The 18,343-nt window shown below is 45.0% G+C and overlaps 1 protein-coding gene across 1 annotated transcript; it reads left to right on the top strand.

The window, feature by feature from the left end:
* Positions 1-1,027: 1,027 nt before the first annotated feature.
* On the top strand, positions 1,028-16,729 carry LOC141740718 (cytokine receptor common subunit beta-like). Its single transcript, XM_074579879.1, is given in 14 exon segments — positions 1,028-1,185; positions 3,361-3,490; positions 5,239-5,405; positions 5,984-6,132; positions 6,609-6,780; positions 6,866-7,255; positions 9,646-9,791; positions 9,890-10,052; positions 10,866-10,956; positions 11,246-11,315; positions 13,785-13,882; positions 15,518-16,377; positions 16,380-16,470; positions 16,472-16,729. Coding segments are annotated over 14 exon segments (2,724 nt in total). The 5' UTR covers positions 1,028-1,097; the 3' UTR covers positions 16,581-16,729.
* The last annotated feature ends 1,614 nt before the right edge of the window (positions 16,730-18,343 follow it).

Genomic DNA, 18,343 nt, shown 5'->3' with positions numbered 1-18,343 from the left:
TTCCTTTCAGAAAACATTGCACACAAGGGGAATGATGATTTAAAGGACAGGTTTTGAGTGCAGATCAGCAGAAAAGAGAACAAGCAGCAGAGTTCAGTCTCTGTTAAGAGATCACTACTTGATATTTGAGGAAAAAATTAGTCACAGTTCTCGGAAACGGTTTAAGCAAAATAGAACAGTGAAAAGTACTCCCTTCCCTCTTCCTATTAATTGTATGACAGCTGATCAGGAACCTAGTTGCTGTAAACTATGCTATAAACAGGAAGGTCGGAGTGAAGAAATCAAACCTGCCTCTGGTGCTGAAGACTACAACAGCACAACTGAAAGGGAAATAGAGCAGAGGCTCGTTTGAAGGGGTCGGGCTGCGGGTGTCCCACTGGCAGCTGCATTTGCACCAACTCCATGTGAATGACAAATGAGAAAGTCAAATAACCACTTGCTGTGAAGCACCTGCCTTGAAGACCACGCAGCATTCAGGTAAGGCAAATGTGTTGTTACTGTGGAGAAGGAATTGGCAAGGAGCCTTCTCTCCTTAAACAAACGAGGACTTAAAAGATCTGTGAATCAGGTCTTAAAGCAAAGAAATAGGAGGACTGGATCTCTCAATTCACCAAAACCACATTTTTGTGAGGAGCAGGAGTGGTAAGAGAGGCAAGGAAGTGTTTCTTTTTGGAGAGGTTCATGATTCAATGGAACAGCAGGGTGTACTTTGTGTGGATCAGGTGGGTGAATCAACACCGATAATTAATTCCTTCTCATAACTTAGGGGTTATTTCTTACTCACAAGGTGAAGGAAGGAGGTGGAAAATCCTGTCATTAGTTCCAAACAGCAACCTTTGTCTTTGTCCTGTGGTGAAGAGGCAGAAAGTTTTCCCCTTAATAAATTATCTTCATATGAAACTACTCTGAGAGATCACATCGGTGTTGATGGAAGAGATGGTTTGGGACCAACAGAAGGCCCAAGGCTTTCCCAGCTAACCACATGAGTTTTGCTTTCAGCTACAACTGCTGACAAAGAAGGAAGAATCGTGGCTATTGAGCATGCATTTGAGGAAGAACAGCCAGTGATGCAGGGAGCTGTTGCCTGACATAAGATCATGCTTGTGTGCAAAGGTGTAAAGATGAGAGAGCTCATCAGTTTTCTTCTGGCTCCATGCTTGGTTTTGGGGATTAGAACTATTCGAGGTGAGTTTCAGACTCCCTGCCTCTATTTTTATCTCCTTTCTTTTCTATTATTTTTCCTTTTCTTTTAGCCTTTTCTATATTCGTCTTTGTGACAGCAAGACATCCTGTTAGTGTACATAAATGTAGTTACCAGGGCTATACCAAACACTCCAGATGTATGTCAATGGGAGAGTTGTGAATGGTATTTAGGCAAGACCCCAAACGTCATGGAACAGAAAATGTTCAGAGTCTTTTAGCATATTTACTTAAATGGACTAGTCATGAAGTTTCACATCTGAGTAGGCTTGACTACAAGCTGTGACTTTGCCTGTCCCATTGTTAGATACTGTTTTGGTTTATACCAAACGAAAGCTTTTTTTCCCCCATCCTGCCTTTTTTCCCCCTCAATAATAGGTGTCTCTTTGTTGTGTATTGACTTGTCCTGCCTCCAAGTGATACCCTCCTTTTCTTCAGAGTTAGAGCGAGGGCTGGCTGCTTCCTGAGAGATGGAGCTGAGAGCCAGTTACTAACACAGCTGGTAGACCAGAGGCACAGCACCTGTGCAAGCGAGGAACTTAGTCATGACTCATAAATGTCGGAGGGTCTGAAGTATTGAATAAAAGGTGTTGAAAAAAAAGGTATTGAAAAATGTACCCATTGTATACCTGTCTTTCCAGACACAGACACATATCTCTGGTACTTGGGAAGATTATGCTCCCTTGCCTAACGGGATTTGCAGGACGGAATGCCATGAACTCTGTGGTGTCTCAAGCAATAACCCTACAATGACTGAAACAATCTTGTCTTTGCAGCATATTTCACTTTTTGGACGTGAAAGTGACTTGGCTTGGGCACAGGTGTTTTTTGCAAGATTAGGCATCAGCTGCAATAGGGCTGCCATAAATGGCAAAATCATTCCTCGCCATCTCTTGGCTGCTATTTCTGAAAAACAGAGCTCTCAACAAAGCTGACCCCGGGTAGTCCCCATCATAGCAGAGACAACTCCATCATCTGTTCTTGGAGTTTGAATTCTCAGGGAAGGGCACACTCATTTTCCCAGGTTAAGAGTGACCTTTCCTCAGCACAAAGCTCCTCCCTGCACAGAACTTTTTCACAAAAGAAAAAGGAAAAGCAGGTTCTCTGCAAAGCCACCTATGAGGTATGATTATTTACTGATAGAGGGACACAGATTTTGTAGCCACTAGATTTTTTTAAAATATGTTTTCCTTGTCAGGAAGCTTTCTCCTTTCTGTGACTCAAATGTTATTGTAGCTAACCAGGTGATTCTCCCCCTCTACTCCACTCTGGTGAGACCCCACCTGCAGTACTGCATCCAGCTCTGGAGCCCTCAGCACAGGAAAGACGTGGAGCTGTTGGAGCGGGTCCAGAGGAGAGCCACAAAAATGATCAGAGGGATCAGACCTCTCCTATGAGGACAGGCTGAGAGAGTTGGGGTTATTCAGCCTGGAGAAGAGAAGGCTCTGGGGAGACCTTATTGTGGCCTTTCAGCACTTAAACGGGCCTACGGGAAAGATGGGGACAAACTTTTTAGCAGGGCCTGTTGTGATAGGACAAGAAGTAATGGATTTAAACTAGAAGACGGTAGACTTAGACTAGATATTAGGAAGAAATTTTTTACAATAAAGGTGGTGAAAGACTATAACAGGTTTCCCAAAGAGGTGGTAAATGCCTCATCCCTGGAAACATTCAAGGTCAGGTTGGTCGGAGCTCTGAGCAACCTGATCTAATTGAAGATGTCCCTGCTTGTTGTGTGTGTGGGGTTGGACTAGATGACCTTTAAAGGTCCTTCCAACCCAAATTATTCTATGATTCTATATTCCCAGTAGATCTCATCACTCAGCTTCTCACTTCTCTATCTCTGCTTCTCCAGCACAGTAGCAGAGCTTGTGTTCATTTTACCATTAGATATCAGGAAGAAATTCTTTACTGTGAGGGTGGTGAGGCACTGGAACAGGTTTCCCAGGGAAGCTGTGAGTGCTCCATCCCTGGAAGTGTTCAAGGCCAGGCTGGATGGGGCTTTGAGCAACCTGGTCTAGCGGAAGATGTCCCTGCCCATGGCAGGGGCATTAGAACTAGATGATCTTTAAGGTCTCTTTCAACTCTAACCATTCTATGATTCTATGATTTTCCACTACCTTTAGCCTCATCCATCTTCTGATTGTTTCCTCTTTTCAGAGAGCATCCCAGTGCAGACCCTACAGTGTTATAACGACTATGTGTCCCTCACAACTTGCACATGGATGGAGTGTTCAGAGGCTCATGAGTTCCTGAATGTGACTCTAAACTTTAGCATCACATATGAAAAGTAAGTGTCTGGCTGGTGTTCCATGAAGGGTCTAAAGGGGCTTGGCTGCTGAACATAAGAGATGGAGCTGGGCAAGACAGTGGGCTGGGCTTGCAGCCAGCATGGTATCCAGCTTGCAGACACCAGTGTTATGTCCAGGCTAGGGAGGAAGCTGTATTTGTACAGGATGAGGAACAACAGGAACCAGAGCAATCTAATCAAGTTGTTTTCATTATCTTTTCAATCACTCTTCCCTGATTTTGCTGTGAGACACCACACACAAAATATGGCAGGACATATTAATTATTGCACCTGAATGGAGAAGGATGTGTTACACTAGATGCAGTGGTGATAATAACTAATCAGAATGGCTAAGAAGTCTTCTTCCTTATGCCAGTAAGAGTATGGCTATGTTGAAATAAATTCTGCAAAACAAACTGTGAGAAAAACAGAAGTTGTACATGTTTGTTTGACTCATTGGGTTTCCTTTCAGAGATACTAGGGTAAGTCTTGCGCTATCTTTTTGCTACTTCTGCTTCCTTTCAAGAAGAAAACAGAACAGTCAAACTGGAGAGTATGAGAGAGAGGAAGCGACAGAGACGAAGGAAGAGACAGGGGACAGAGAAAAAGAATAATAGTAAAAGCAGGAGATGGAGAGGTAAACAGCAGAGAGATTGGAAGGTGGGAAGAAAACATGAGAAATAAGAATAGGAAGAAGTTATCTTGGTTCTGTTTTTGAGAGCTGTAGGATTCATTCATGAGTTGACCTGACAGCTGTTGAAGTCAATGGAGAAGCTGCCCCTTACAGTCCCTTGAGTATTGAATCACATTCCAAATGTCAGTAGTTTGCTGTGGATTGAAGTCCACAAACCACAGAACTGTTCCTGTGGCACAAAGCACTCCACAGGTCTGCGTGGAAATAAAGTTTTTATATTGGAGGTCTGCAGTCCCATAGTCCTCACTAAAATTCTGTCCCAACTGCTAGTGGCATTTCTTTGGCTTACCTTCTTTAGTGTAACTCTAGTGTGAGCATGGCATAACATACACATGTACACATATATACTGCCGACGCTACTGTTATGGAAGCAACAAGCTTTGCTTGCTAAGGGAAAGGCAAGGTGAGCAGGAGCTGAGGGGGGTGACAGCAAGGCTTTGACCTCATTGACAGCGGCATAATCCCACGGTAACAACAAAAGCAGAACAGTGAGAGTGACCAGGGTCAGCCATCAGTCCAGATCCCTAAGAAAGTCCCTATCCAGTAGCCAGGGTTAAGGTCAAGCTAGGAAGCCAATTCCTAGGATCACAATCAAGAACGTGTATCACCAGATACAGATATGGCTGTGTCATAGCTCAGGCAAGGACCAAAGGCAAGGGCCTGAAATTAAAAGCAGCTTCTGAGTGAAGGTGGGGAGGCCTTCAGTTGGGCTGATTCCATCTCAGACAGCTTGAACATGGGTAGCCAAAGCCTTTGTGGGGGGAGGTGTGGAAGAGCTTGTGTTCAGGGCCCAGATACCTACCAACCCAAGACTGCTACTGTGAGTGCATCTTTCTTTGAGGAAAGGAAGAGAGAATAAAGCAGATATGCTTGATATTAGAGAATTTGTTCATGTCACTTAATGAACTACAGGACTATGCCAACATAATGCAGTAATAAACATTGAATTAGAAACAGGATAAAATGGTATCTAGGGAAGGTTTCAGAAACCACATTTTGGGCCATCTAGCAGCATCCCATTCAGATAGCCATGGTTTTTTTTCTGTGTAACCAGGAACAAAGAAATGACCTGCACGTCCTACACAGGTGAAAACCACGCTGACTGCCAGAACTTCACAATGCACTGGGTGTGTCACATCCACGGATATGATCAAAAAAACTACAACTTCAAATTTGACCTGACACTGCAGGCAGAGCTAAATGTTTACTTGTTTCAGAATGGTAAAGATGAACCACTAAGTCTTGTCTCTATTTTTGACTATTTAAAAGTTTTTCAGATCAATGTATTGAATATCTAATCCTAAAAAGATACTTAGGTCAGCCCTTAACCTGAAATGTAAGCAAGAGTGAATTTAAATGGCTATAAGGCCATACTACCACCTTCAAATTCAGTGCACTCAGGATAGACAAAAATGAGTCTATCTTCAATGACTACAATGGAAAAAATGGGGGTAGACCTGCCAGTCTTGATTGGGACTGGGGGAAGACATCAGAAAAGCCTTCTGTTTCAGCACCATGCTCTACATGAGTTACAGCATACATTTTCACAAAGTTGCTATAAAGCTGCACAACAGCACTGCTCTTCCTACTTTCCTCTTCTGTTCATGAATATCCTTCCTGGGTCTTGTAGAGTTTGCACTGTGTGGTGAAAAACAATCATGGATTATTTGTAGCAATCCAGGGAAATTATTAAATATCCAGATACTGTCACTCTGAGAACATCAGACAGGCATTTTCTTCCCCTCTTCGTGTCCCTGTCCTCACTATTTCATCTCATGGGTTGTACCTTCACCTTCCAGTTCAGACCCTCCCACCTCAAAACCTCTCGGTCAGCTCGATGACATCAGGAGACTTCTTGCTGACCTGGAAAGCAGCTGACGGAAGCCAAGGGCTGGGCAATGCCCTGGAGTACGAAGTCACTTACAAGCAGGAGTGGGAGTCCTGGGAGGTAAGAGCAGAGGAGCCGGGCTCTCCTGGTTTGGGCTGCACCCTCTTGGGCAGTCGAGAGCCTGTGGTGACCATTGTGTAAATGAGTGGCCTTTCCGTTCTCAGGCACTATGAGGAGAGTCAACAGATGTTGTTTCAGGTCAGGCGGAAGGGGCTCTCTCTTTCTGTTTGCGAGTGACTTGTCCAGTGAAATACCATTTGTTCTGAATTGAATGCAAATATCTGTTCTTCACTGGAAAAAGCACTGCGCTTGGTTTTGAGTGGGAATTGATTTTGCCCTGAATGCCTCCCAAATGGAATTAAATCACGTTCCAGCAGGAGCCTGTGGGTTCATGTGGGAAAGTGGCAAAATATATTTGAAGCTGCTTCCCCTGCCAGGAGGATGCACTTTTTTTTTTTTTTTAAATTTTAAGCATACTTATCACCAAGTTCCCAGTTTTCTCCCTCCCCTCTCTCCTTCCTTTCCCCCAACAACAGAAAGCTGCCTCCCTCTTGCTCTCCAACACCACAAGTTGCCGTCTCCACCACAAGGACCTTGTGCCGGGGAGCAGCTACGTTGCCCGTGTGCGAGCCAGACCCGGGCAGGCCAGTGGCTTCTCTGGGCAGTACAGCGAGTGGAGCATGGAGGTGTCATGGGACACCCCTGAAGGTACCGTGGGACGGAGTGGGGTGGAAGCACTGGCTGAGAAGCCAGGCCTTTCCTGTCACAGAGCTTGCTCTCCTCTTCTCTGAAGGTGGCCTTCAGCCCAGGAACCTTCGCTGCCTCTTCGATGGTGCAGATCGTCTGACGTGCAGCTGGGAAGTGAAGAAAGCGATCACCACCTCTGTCCTCTTTGGCTTGTTCTTCAGGGCCACTCCAGCATCAGCGTATGTGCTCTGCCTGTGGCAGCATGCCCGCGCCTCTCCCATGGAATTTCTCCCATTTTCCCTGATCTCAGCTCAACCTCTTTTTTCTCCTTTCAGAGAAGAGGAGTGCTCTCCTGTGCGTGAGAAGGCTTTGCCCCGTGTCCCATATGTGATTCAGAGCTGTGAGATCCCTGTTAACAACTCCAGCAGCCAGAGCCAGTACCATGTGTCTGTCCGGGCCAAGACGGAGGAGAAAATGATTAAAGCCTGTGAGAACAGTGAGTTGCTGGTTGTTTCTTGGAGAAATGCCTGTCTGGGAAGTGGGGCTGAGGACAGCGGGGGTGAGGAAAAGTGTGTGGAAGGAAGAAAATACCAGGTACTCACTCCTTAAAAACACTTTAGAGATTTTTATTTAACCATGTACCAAAATAAAATGCATAGAGAGTCTATGATATGCAATGAGATATTGATTACAATCTGCACCAGGAAAGTCAGGTGCAAGTTGGGAATTTTCATCAGGATTTCCAGCTCATAACTGAAATATTTTCTGGTGATGAGGGAATAAGCTTTCCTTGAACAGAACACAGTTTGGTTTTGTTTGATTGTTTGTGATATTCAGATAATTTCACTTATTTAGTTTATTACACGGTCTCATATGAAAGTTGTCAAAGTGAAGTTAGCAAAACCTGTAATAGTAGTCCAGAACAGGAACATGATAAACCAGTTATTCTTTTGGAGGAGTCATAGCATGGGAAGGTCTACTAATTCTGATAATTTTTGAAGTTCTGCAATTTTTAATAAAGCAGAGAAAGCTGCCCTATCCAAAAGAAGCTGAGGTGAGCACTCTTGCAGTGCTCTGCAAGTGTGCCGGCTACACATACCTATAGTGCAATAAGAATAGAAATTTGAAACAGAAAACACTGTGCACTTAAGTCCACATAAGTGCCCTTGAAGGTGAGCATGGTCTGTAAGTAACTTACCAAGAATATCCAAAAGAACTGGAAAAAACCCTTGAGCATTAGTGGAGTTTACAAGCATGTATAGATTATATAGTTGTTAATGAAAGAATTACCCTAACACCACACTTCAGCAAATTTTTAGAAGAAACAAAGGTGTATCAAAAGATGAATAAATCCGTTTGAAAACTCCAGATCTTGGAAGATAGATTTTGTTTAAACTGGTAACAACTGGTGTTGAAGGGACTGGTTAATGTCTTCACTACTCATGGCTAACAAGTTCTTGAGCAAATCACACCCACACTGCAAAGACCATATTTACTGCCAGGCTGAAAAGTCTCTCAAAAACCCTTTTGCCCCATGGCATAGGACTCTAGTATCCACCAGTCTTATCTCTCATGTGTTTCACTTAGTTTAATGTTTCTACTGCTTCCTATGGAAAAAGGCACCCTATTTGTCTCCTCATAGCAGCTTTTATCTCCTTGGGAGAGCATGTTTTTGATCCATCCATTGATGATCCTGTGCCTATACTTCTCTTTGAAAGACCATGATAGCAAAGTATGACCAAGAACTTCTCTAGGAATAGAGACAGCAACTGCACATACTGACATGGCTTTTGTAAAAAAAATTTACAATATGAAGACTAGACGAAGCTGACAAGTAACTATCACAGGAAAAAAAAACCCCACACTTAAGAGCTGTCCAGTGTGTCTTTCCTTCCAGGTGTAAGATCTCTTACAGCACAGGTTCTCGGCGTCTCAGAAAATCCGAGGAAGTCAGCAGCCTTACAGTAGTCAGACTGAAATGATTTGGGGTATAGCTGCAATCTGCGTAGGGAGATGGTGATACATTAAAGAAATCCTCAGGGTGCAACAGATTATATGCAGATTTTACAGAGCTTTGCTTCGAATCATAGACTCGTAAACTCATCCATAGAACAGAGGACATTTAGTTCAGACTCCTGCTCAGAGCAGATCATTGAGGTTGGGTTGCTCAGAGTCTTATCATGTAAGTTTTGAATGTTTCCAGGGACAGAGATTTCACCCCCTATCTGGGTTGCTGTCCCAGTGTTTGGCCAATTTCATGGCAATTTCTGCGCACCACCACCCCCACCCCGTCCACTACCTTGACTTGCAACTTGTATCCATTGTCTCCTGTCCTTTCACTAAGTACCTCTGAGAGGAGTCTGGCTCCATCTTCTCTACAACTTCCTATTAGTTGAAAATAACAATTAGATACTTCTTAGTCTTTTCTTTTTCAGGCTAAACAAGCCCAGTTCCCTCTGCCTCCCAGCATCCACCATGTGGTCCAGCCCCCTCTGAACATCCCGGTGCCCCCCGCCCCCCAGACTGCCCGGGTTCATCAATGTTTTTTTTGTCCTTGTTAGTACATTTTTAAATGTATCTGAAATTGTTTTAATACTTCAATTATGATGCATGGTGGTTAGATTTGGCTGAGGAAGACAGTTATGAAAAGCAGTAGCTTTCTCAAGAACTCAGCGGAGCTGGCTGTTACACTTGATTAGCAAGATAACTTCAGGGAAAAGATGCTCTTGTGAAGTGCTAGTTGAAGCACACTTCTCTTGCATCTTTTACGTTTTAGGTATTATTGAACAACCTAGTGCAGGAAAGCTAAAAAAGATGCATAAGAAGGAAAGGAGTACTCAGGAACATAGTTGTGTTGATGCCTCTTCTCAAAATTGCGTGTTCCAGTCCAGGTGCCACCCCCTAAAAATGTAACAGTGACAATGACAGAGGATCAAGAGTATAAGCTGAGATGGACAAAGCATACATTCGATAAATATTTTATAAAACAGACATATCAAGCTCTATACTGGAAAACCAGCCAAATGCCAAAGGTAGGTGATGTAATGCATGGGACTGTGGGTGTCCTGTGAGCAGTATGGGTGGGAAAGTTATTTCTTCTCTTTCATGGTTTCTTCTTTTTATTCCTCAGTTTTCCATAGACATTACAAATGATGAGCCTTACTACTTCCTGCAGAACCTGGAGCCATCCACATCTTATACCATAAAAATGCGTGCAAGGGTGAATATCCCAAATTATCCCAAGGGGCCTTGGAGTGAATGGAGCAAGGAGTTCACCTGGGAAACTAAGAGTGGTATATTTCAGTTTGGATTCTCTCCTAGGCTGTAAGGGCGTGACCGGAAAAGTAGTCTGTTTCTTAGGAAAAGAATCCTTTCAGGTGAGAATGTGGCAGGTAGACTCAAGCCAAGTTTCCTCCCAGAGTCTTCCCGTTGGCTGGGTCTGCCCTCTGTTCTCAAAACTGTGGGAGAGAAAACCTTCACGAAGTCAGCGTCAAGATCAGGGCCTGGAAATGTGTGAGCAAGCTGAGGATAGAGGAGTTTTCACATAGTGGCTTAAAAACCAAAAGTTCTATCATTTTTGAAAATATCTGATAATATTTTTGGCTTCAAGATTTATCAGAAATTTGTGGTGACTCACTTGATTTTAATGTTCCTGGCTGTGTATGTACGCTCACACACACACACACACACAATCTGTGTATCTCAAGCCTGAAGTATACTGAAACTTAAATGCTGTGAGGATTAAATGGGGTCAATGTGAAATCAGAGAAATTTGTGGATCGGGTCAGAGGTAGGAGTGTTTATGGACATATTCAGAAACTATAGGAGGCTGAGCTCTATTGGAGTGGAAAGCTGTCAATGGAAAGTAAAAAAGAATCAGGAAAGGAAATGATGAACCATTTTGGCAGCAATCTGTTACAGGCCACACTTGGTCACACCCACTTTGGAAGGTATCCCAACAGTTTGAAGGCCTCATGATCCTGTCCCGTGACATGATACCTACGCTTCCCTGATCTGCTTGCATGAAGAGAAACCAGAGAGAAAAACCTGTTACGGGAAGCAGCCACTGTGCAGGTGGATACCTTTTGCTCTTTTCTGTGTTTCAGTTCTGCCACCAGTGGTTCTCCCAGCGATGCTCCCAGCTCTCATCATCATCTTCCTAATAGCTGCTTATTGCAGCTATAGGTATTTCCTCAGGTAGGTCTGTGTTGTGACTAGGAGATATGGCAGCGTGTTGGCCACGTGGGCGGCATAAAGGCTGAGGCACTCCTTGTCCCCCATGAGAGAGAGGTCTATGTGGAGATGAGCCTTGGTGTGCGATGGGCAGCCTTGTGCGTGTCTGTGCAAGGGGGAGAGTTGGATGGTGACGTGCCGTGGCCTTGGTGGTGCCTCGCCGTTCGTGGCAGTGCAGTGTGTGAGGTGCAGTCTGTTTTGGTTGCAGTCACGGTGAGAAGCAAATCTTGAAAACTCTGTGTTGTTGTTGCAGGAAGAAGCAAATGTGGGAGGAAAAGATTCCAAACCCCAGCAAGAGTCTCCTGATTCAGAGCTACCAGCGGGTAAGAGAGAATTGTACCTTGAAGGGTGCTTCTGGAGAAGTACAACATGGAGTTATTCCAGGGTGAAAAGAAAGAAGGGAGGGGTGTGTTGGGATGTCTGGTTGAGGGAGAGCTGCCAACTCAGGGTCTGGACTGTCACTGGGCAGACTGCTGACCTGTCTAGGAGGATTATGAAGCCTGTCTGAGCCTCATGAAACCCTTCACTACAGACTTTGGTCTTCTGTCTATTTTCCTACCTTGGTGTCCAGGGTCTCAGAGTTGAAAAAGAAAACCAACTCTCCCCTCTGATGCATCTGGTCAGTTTTGCCATCTCTTGCCTCCAAAATGCCTCCCAGACTCCTCATACATGTAATCTGTTGTCCCTAGAGAGACTTGACCTTTCTCTGTTCCTGGCCAGGATGTTGCCTGAGTGCCACCTTCAGTAGTCTTTGCATGATTACCTCCCTGTATACTCCTCTGCAGTCACTGGAGGTTGACTTCATAGTGTGAGAGCTACACTTCCTTCTACATGCTACCCTTCCTGGACATAGACATTTTCCTCCGTATAAGAAAGGAGAGGGCAAAGAAAAGGAAATGTATAATTTGCACAGTCATATCTTTGGAGGCATTTTAAAAAGTAAGTGGCTTCTTTTTTCTTCCATCTCTCTCCCTCACCCATTTCCTGATTTAATCTGCAAGGGCCATTGAAACCTTGTGATACATAGAAATTATATCCCAGTAGGTTGATATCACCAAAAGAAGGACTGCATGGAGCATACTTGGAGTTTTATGACAAGAGCGGCTAGGTTCCTTCCTGGCGCTGACTCTTGCGTGTTTCAGTTTCTCACTATCATAATTCCACAGCCTTATCTATCTGTGAGTCTCCCCTGGAACCGTTGGATTTGTATTTGATCTCACATCTCTAATGTCTCTATCTCCTTAAGGCAACGCTGCTAATCTCCATTCTACAGACAGAGAGCTCATACTATTTTTGCCACTGTGTTTTATCTGCTACTTAAGCTAAATGACTTCCATCTCATCTCTGGCTCCCTGCAGTGCTAGCCAGTGATGCACGACGCCAGGGAAGAGTGGTCTTTACAAAGATTAACTTAACAGTTACTTCTTGAGTTGCAACATTTTTAGCTTTCCACCCCTGTTTTCCCTATCAGTCTCACCCTCTACCTTGCAAGTCCTTTTGTCTCATTTTATATTTTCACTTTAAGTGGAATGCCTGGTCTTAGCATTGCCCTTAAGGGTGCTGCACATGGTGGGCTGTCATGGTCCTCAGCTAACTGTTCATCTGGCACTCAGTATTTCTGAGCCTCTTATTCAGTCAGCGAACAATGTCTCTCATATTTCCTCTCAATCAGCCAGTCATTGGTTGATATAGGGGAAATGTGAAACACCAGACTGCTTTACATGATGCACACCTGCATGTTTTGCAGGCTCTGATAAATCCCCCGTGCAGATCAGGCATTGTTCTGAAGTTCCTTCTGATTAATTTGGCTGTTGACAATCTTCATGAACTTCTTTTTCTGTCCACGCACAATAATCAACAAGGCCATTCACCACTCTAAAAAGCATCACAGTAGCTTTGTTGCCTATGTCATACCCAGCTCTCCATCCACAAGTGCTCTCTGTTCTTAGTCTTGTGGTTTTGAGAGTTTTCATCCTTGTAGCAAATTCCCTTATCCTAAACTTTGGAAATACTGTTTATCTGGTCAGTCAGCACAGAAGGACAGACATTTTAGCTCTACAAGTGGAATGTTGCCCGGAGTATCCTTTTATACTGCTGAATCAGGGTGGGCATCGCACAAAACAGCAGGTTTGAAGTTTATTGTGATGGGAACCTGCAGCTGCAGCAGCCCCTGACTCCTGTGCTGCATAAAGACAGGTCAGGGGTAGACAATGTGGAAGTGAAAGAATAGTCTTCTAGAGAACAGGACATACTTTGTACCCACAGCCATGGGATTGCTTCCACGTTACCATCCACTGTAACTGGAAGATTGAAGGGAAATGGATCTCAGCTTGCTCTGACTAGAGAATGAAGGTTGAAATGTGAAGAGATCTGCAGACTGGAGCAAGGAAGAAGGAGGGAAAAGCTGATAGAAGATGTTAGAACAAATCGAAGTGGTATGGAGGTGCCAGGAACAGATTCAGACTGGCAGTTTTTTTAAACCTGTGTCAATCTATTAAAGATTGCCTGTAGCGATATTACTACTGTGTTTAGGTGGGGAAACAGCATGGCCCTAAAAATGGGAACAGCAAGGTTGTTGGGACAAAAGTTATTTAGAAAAGATTACTTCCAAAACATAGGCTGATATACTGGTAAAACTAATTATACAATGTGAATGCCTGGAAGCTTGTTCTTGCACTGTCTATCACAAAAGTGCCACTAGCGTTTTTGTGCCCATGGATCCTGGCTCTTTCTGGCCTCAACATGATCTCTCTTTTCTCAGAAGTGTAACAATCTTAATTTTCTCTCTTCAGGAAGCTGTCAGCCAACAGCCAGCCAGCCAGGTGGGCTTCAATGGGCAGAACGCTTCCGAGGAGGTGGAGCAGGTTAACTGCCTTCAAGTGCTGGATGGGTAAGTAAGCAGCCCACTCCTGACTCCTTTCTGGAAAGGTTCTTTACTAATCATGGTGCAAGAACAGGCTGTGCATGGATGTTACCCATTATGATAGGGAGGACAAAGAATTTTCCTAAGTTTGTGTACACCTTCCAAACATCTATGGAAATTGTAATGAATTGCTGCAGCTGCCAACCTTGCCTTCCTTGGCTGAAAGTTTGAGGCTAGAAACCTGATCCCTTTCTTTCTCTGCATTTCCTTTGGAAATAGGTTTGAATAAAAGGCAATGACCTAATAGAATGGAAATCTTGTTGGTTAAATTCCTCCCAGACTGCCTGAACACAACCTCCCTCTCAGAAAATACACATACTCCCTTATCTCTTCATCCTCTGGAAATGACATACTTTTTGCCCCTTGAAGCAAAGTCTGACTTTGAAAGGGGGATGCGAAAAAAGAAGAGCTGCGGTGGTCCCGGCCAGTGTGTGGCTGATCAGAAACAGCTCCAAATTGTCCCTATAGCCTCAAATTTATGTCAGATCTTCAAAGACAGAGCAGGGAGATGACCATAGTGCTCTGTTCAGGAAAATACCCTGGGTTGCAGAGCGGTCGGGGAGGCTGACACAAATTAAATTGGCTCTTGGGTTTCATGATCATTATCTGCCTCTTAGGAGAGTCAGCTCTTTTTAATAAATATTTTTGTAAGTCATGTGAAGGGAAGTTGGATTATGTTGTTGGTTCTTTGTAATCTTTGTCTTCTCCCTTTATCTAGCTTCACATTCAGTGCTTGTAAGAGACAGGGGCCCTTCATTTTGAAGAAGTAACTGCAAAGTATCACGGAAAGCTCGAGCCCTGCATAAACGCTGATGCTAGCAGTCACATTGCCTGAGTCCATACTGCTAAATAAATCAGGGCCAAGATGTAGTATCAGGCACTGCCTTGTAACTGCTCATACTGCTTTGTTGTCAGCACTCTTCCTGCCATGATTTGGCCTGTGCCAACTAGTGCTCTCCAAGACAACATCCTGGAACAGTCTGGGAGATAGCAAAGGGTAGCAGCCATTCCCAAGGGGCAACATGGACATGACCGTACCAGGTTAGGCTTTGTCCAGTGTCCTTCAACGGTATTCAAGCAGGCTTTGCACCCAGGCCATACAACACACAACTTTTTCACACTATCAATACAGCTGTAACCCACCCATCACATTATGTCATGCACTTTGATCCGAAAAAACAGACACAAAACCTTAGCTGTGCTTTAGACTGCAGAGACACTGTGGGACACCCAGAAGGCTGCCATGGCTATACAGTGTGGACACAGCCACTCTATGCCATTTTACCAGAGGGCCAAAGAATGGCCCCTGGCTCTGTTTTATTTACAGCAAAAACATAGCTTTTCTCAATAGCTGATTTGTGCTTGCACGTCTTGGCATTGAGACGAGTTGGAGTTGGCAATAACCAGTTGATCACTTGCTGTGTCACAGAAAAAGCTGAGGCTTGCATCTTCCGAGGAAGGTACAAGAGATGTTGCCAAAGGTTCCTTCTAGCTTCCTGGAAGACAGTGTACCCCCTTAGAGCATCTCCTGTTTTTATGCAGTTATCACCTTAGTAAACTGTCATTTAAGCAGCTAAGTCCTGTGTTTTTTCACCTGAACAGGATGACAAAAAGCAGTCCAGCAGAGTACCGTGGAGCTGAGGCAAAGACAGTGCAAGTTTCCCATGCCACACTGGCTCCACAAAACTCCTGTTGGACTTCTGAAGGGCCACATAAATGCTCAGTTTCATCATCCACACTTGTCTGCCCATTGAATCAGACTGCTGGTCCAACCTGCTTGTTTGCCAGGCTTCCAAGCAAGAGTGCTGTTCACGCAAGTACTGCTCCCAAGACTTGCTTTGCTTTCAATGGTCCATACTTGTATAGCCCAGTGATGTCCTCCCAGCCTGATGTGCATCAGACCCTGGAAGTGGACCCAGTGGGAGTCCGTGAGAAATCAGTTTCCCTTCAGTATGTGACCCTCCCAAAAGAAGACTGTCCCCAGGCTCCACAGAAGCAAGAACAGCCAGGAGCAGATCCTTCACAGCCCTTCCTGCCCCCAGATCAGAAGGAAATGATGCGTCACATAGACCATGAGCAAGAAGTCTCACTGGCCCCACCAGTCTCGGGGAAAGGCACAAATGTGAGAAGAGAAGAGCAGAAATCTCCAAAGGCTCTTAGCTGTATCACATCTCCTCAGCAGTGCCCCTTGGAGTACATCACCACAGAGAGCCTGTCACTGCCATCAGCCAGCGACTCCACCCATCTGCCACTTGTCACCGCTAGGGAGTTACCTTGTGACTCACAGGAGCCCCAGCCCTCCAGTGACCACTCTTGCCATGAGTTTTCTCCTGGGAAGACTGGTGTCATGGTTCCAGTATCAGGTCAAGCACCAACCTCATCTCCTGAATTGCACCAGGATACATTTGGAGACCCTTCAGGTCTCCATGGAAATTCAGAACACACAAAAATGTCCTTACAAATTTTTTGAAAGGAAGTGGTTTTTTTCCTGAAGAACCTGTGTTGAAGAACTACATAGTAATATTTAATCCTGGCAGCACCATAACCGTTTTCCTCTACCATGGGCAATTTCTATCCTATCCTCAACCTAAAACCCAGTAAGAAGGTGCAGATGAGTCAGAAATATCCCCAAATGTATTGGGTTTGTGTGGCAAGGTTTTGGTAGCCGGGAGCTACAGGGGTGGCTTCTGTGAGTAGATGCCAGAAACTTCCCCCCTGTCCGACAGAGGCAGTTCCAGCTAGCTGCAAGACAGACACACTGCTGGCCAAAGCTGAGCCAATCGACAACATTGGTAGCACCTCTGTGATAACATATTTAAGAGAGGGTACAAACTGCTGCGCAACAGCAGCTGAGAGAGAGGAGTGTGAATATGAGAAACAACTCTGCAGACACCAAGGTCAGTGACAAAGCCCAGGGGGGAGGTGCTCCAGGCACCGGAGCAGAGATTCCCCTGCAGCCCATGCTGAAGACCATGGTGAAGCAGGTTGCCCCCTGAAGCCCATGGAGGTCCACTGTGGACCAGATATGCACCCTGCAGCCCGTGGAGGACCCCATACCAGAGCAGGTGGATGTGCCCCAAAGGAGGCTGTGACCCTGTGGGAAGCCCACACTGGAGCATGTTCCTGGCAGGACTTGTGGACCCATGAAGAGAGGGACCCACGCTGGAGCAAGTCTTCTGGCAGGACCTGTGACCCCGCAGGGAACCCATGCTGGAGCAGTTGCTTCCTGAAGGAGTGAATCCCATGAAACGGACCCATCCTGGAGAAGTTTGTGAAGAACTGCAGCCCATAGTAAGGATGCATGTTGGAGAAGTTCATGAAGAACTGCCTCCCATGGGTGGCAACCTATGCTGGAGCAGGAGAAGAGCATGAGAAGGAAGGAACATCAGAGACAATGCGTGATGAACTGACTGCAACCCCCATTCTCCATCCCCCAGCGCCACTCATGGGGAGGAGGTAGAGAAATTGGGAGTGAAGTAGAGACTGGGAAAAAGGGAGGCATGGGGGCAAGGTGTTTTTTTAAAATTTGGTTTTATTTCTCATTATCCTACTCTGAATTGATTGGCAATTGTGCTGCTTTTGCTGGGACAGAGTTAATTTTCTTCATGGTAGCTAGTATGGGGATATGTTTTGGATTTGTGCTGAAAACAGCGTTGATAATGCAGGGATGTTTTACTTACTGCTGAGCAGCGCTTACGCAGAGTCAAGGCTTTTTCTGCTCCTCACACCGCCCCACCTGCAAGTAGGCTGGGAGCTCACAAAAAGTTGGGAGGGGACACAGCCAGGACAGCTGACCCCAACTGATCAAAGGGATATTCTATGCCATGTGATGTCATGTTCAGCATATAAAGCTGGGGGAAGAAGGAAGGGAGGGACGTTAGGAGTGATGGCATTTGTCTTACCAAGTAATCATTATGTGTGATGGAGCCCTGCTTTCCTGGAGATGGCTGAACACCTGGCCACCAATGGGAACCAGTGAATGAATTCCTTGTTTTGCTTTACTTGTGTGCGCAGCTTTTGCTTTACTTATTGAACTGTCTTTATCGCAACCCATGAGTTTTCTCACTTTTACTCTTCTGATTCTCATCCCTATCCCACCGGGGGGGAAGTGAGTGAGTGGTTGTGTGGTGCTTAGTTGCCAGGTGACATTAAACCACAACAGCAATAAATTAAATTAATTTCTCCAAGTCAAGTCTTTTTTTTGGCTGTGACAGTAATTGCTGAGTGATCTCCTTGTCCTTGTCTTGACCCATGAGTCTTTCATCACATTTTTCTCCCCCTGTCCAGTTGAGAGGAAGTGATAGTGTGGCTTGGTGGGCACCTGGCAGCCAGTCAAGGTCAACTAACCACACTGAGCAAATAAGTTATGGAAATCCATTAAAATTGTCAAATAGCTTGCACATGATGGTGGATCCATCAGTGGCAAGG

Source organism: Larus michahellis, chromosome 1, assembly GCF_964199755.1.
Source record: "Larus michahellis chromosome 1, bLarMic1.1, whole genome shotgun sequence".
In the NCBI taxonomy this organism is placed as follows: Eukaryota; Metazoa; Chordata; class Aves; order Charadriiformes; family Laridae; genus Larus; species Larus michahellis.
This window is presented reverse-complemented; position numbering and strand designations above follow the sequence as displayed.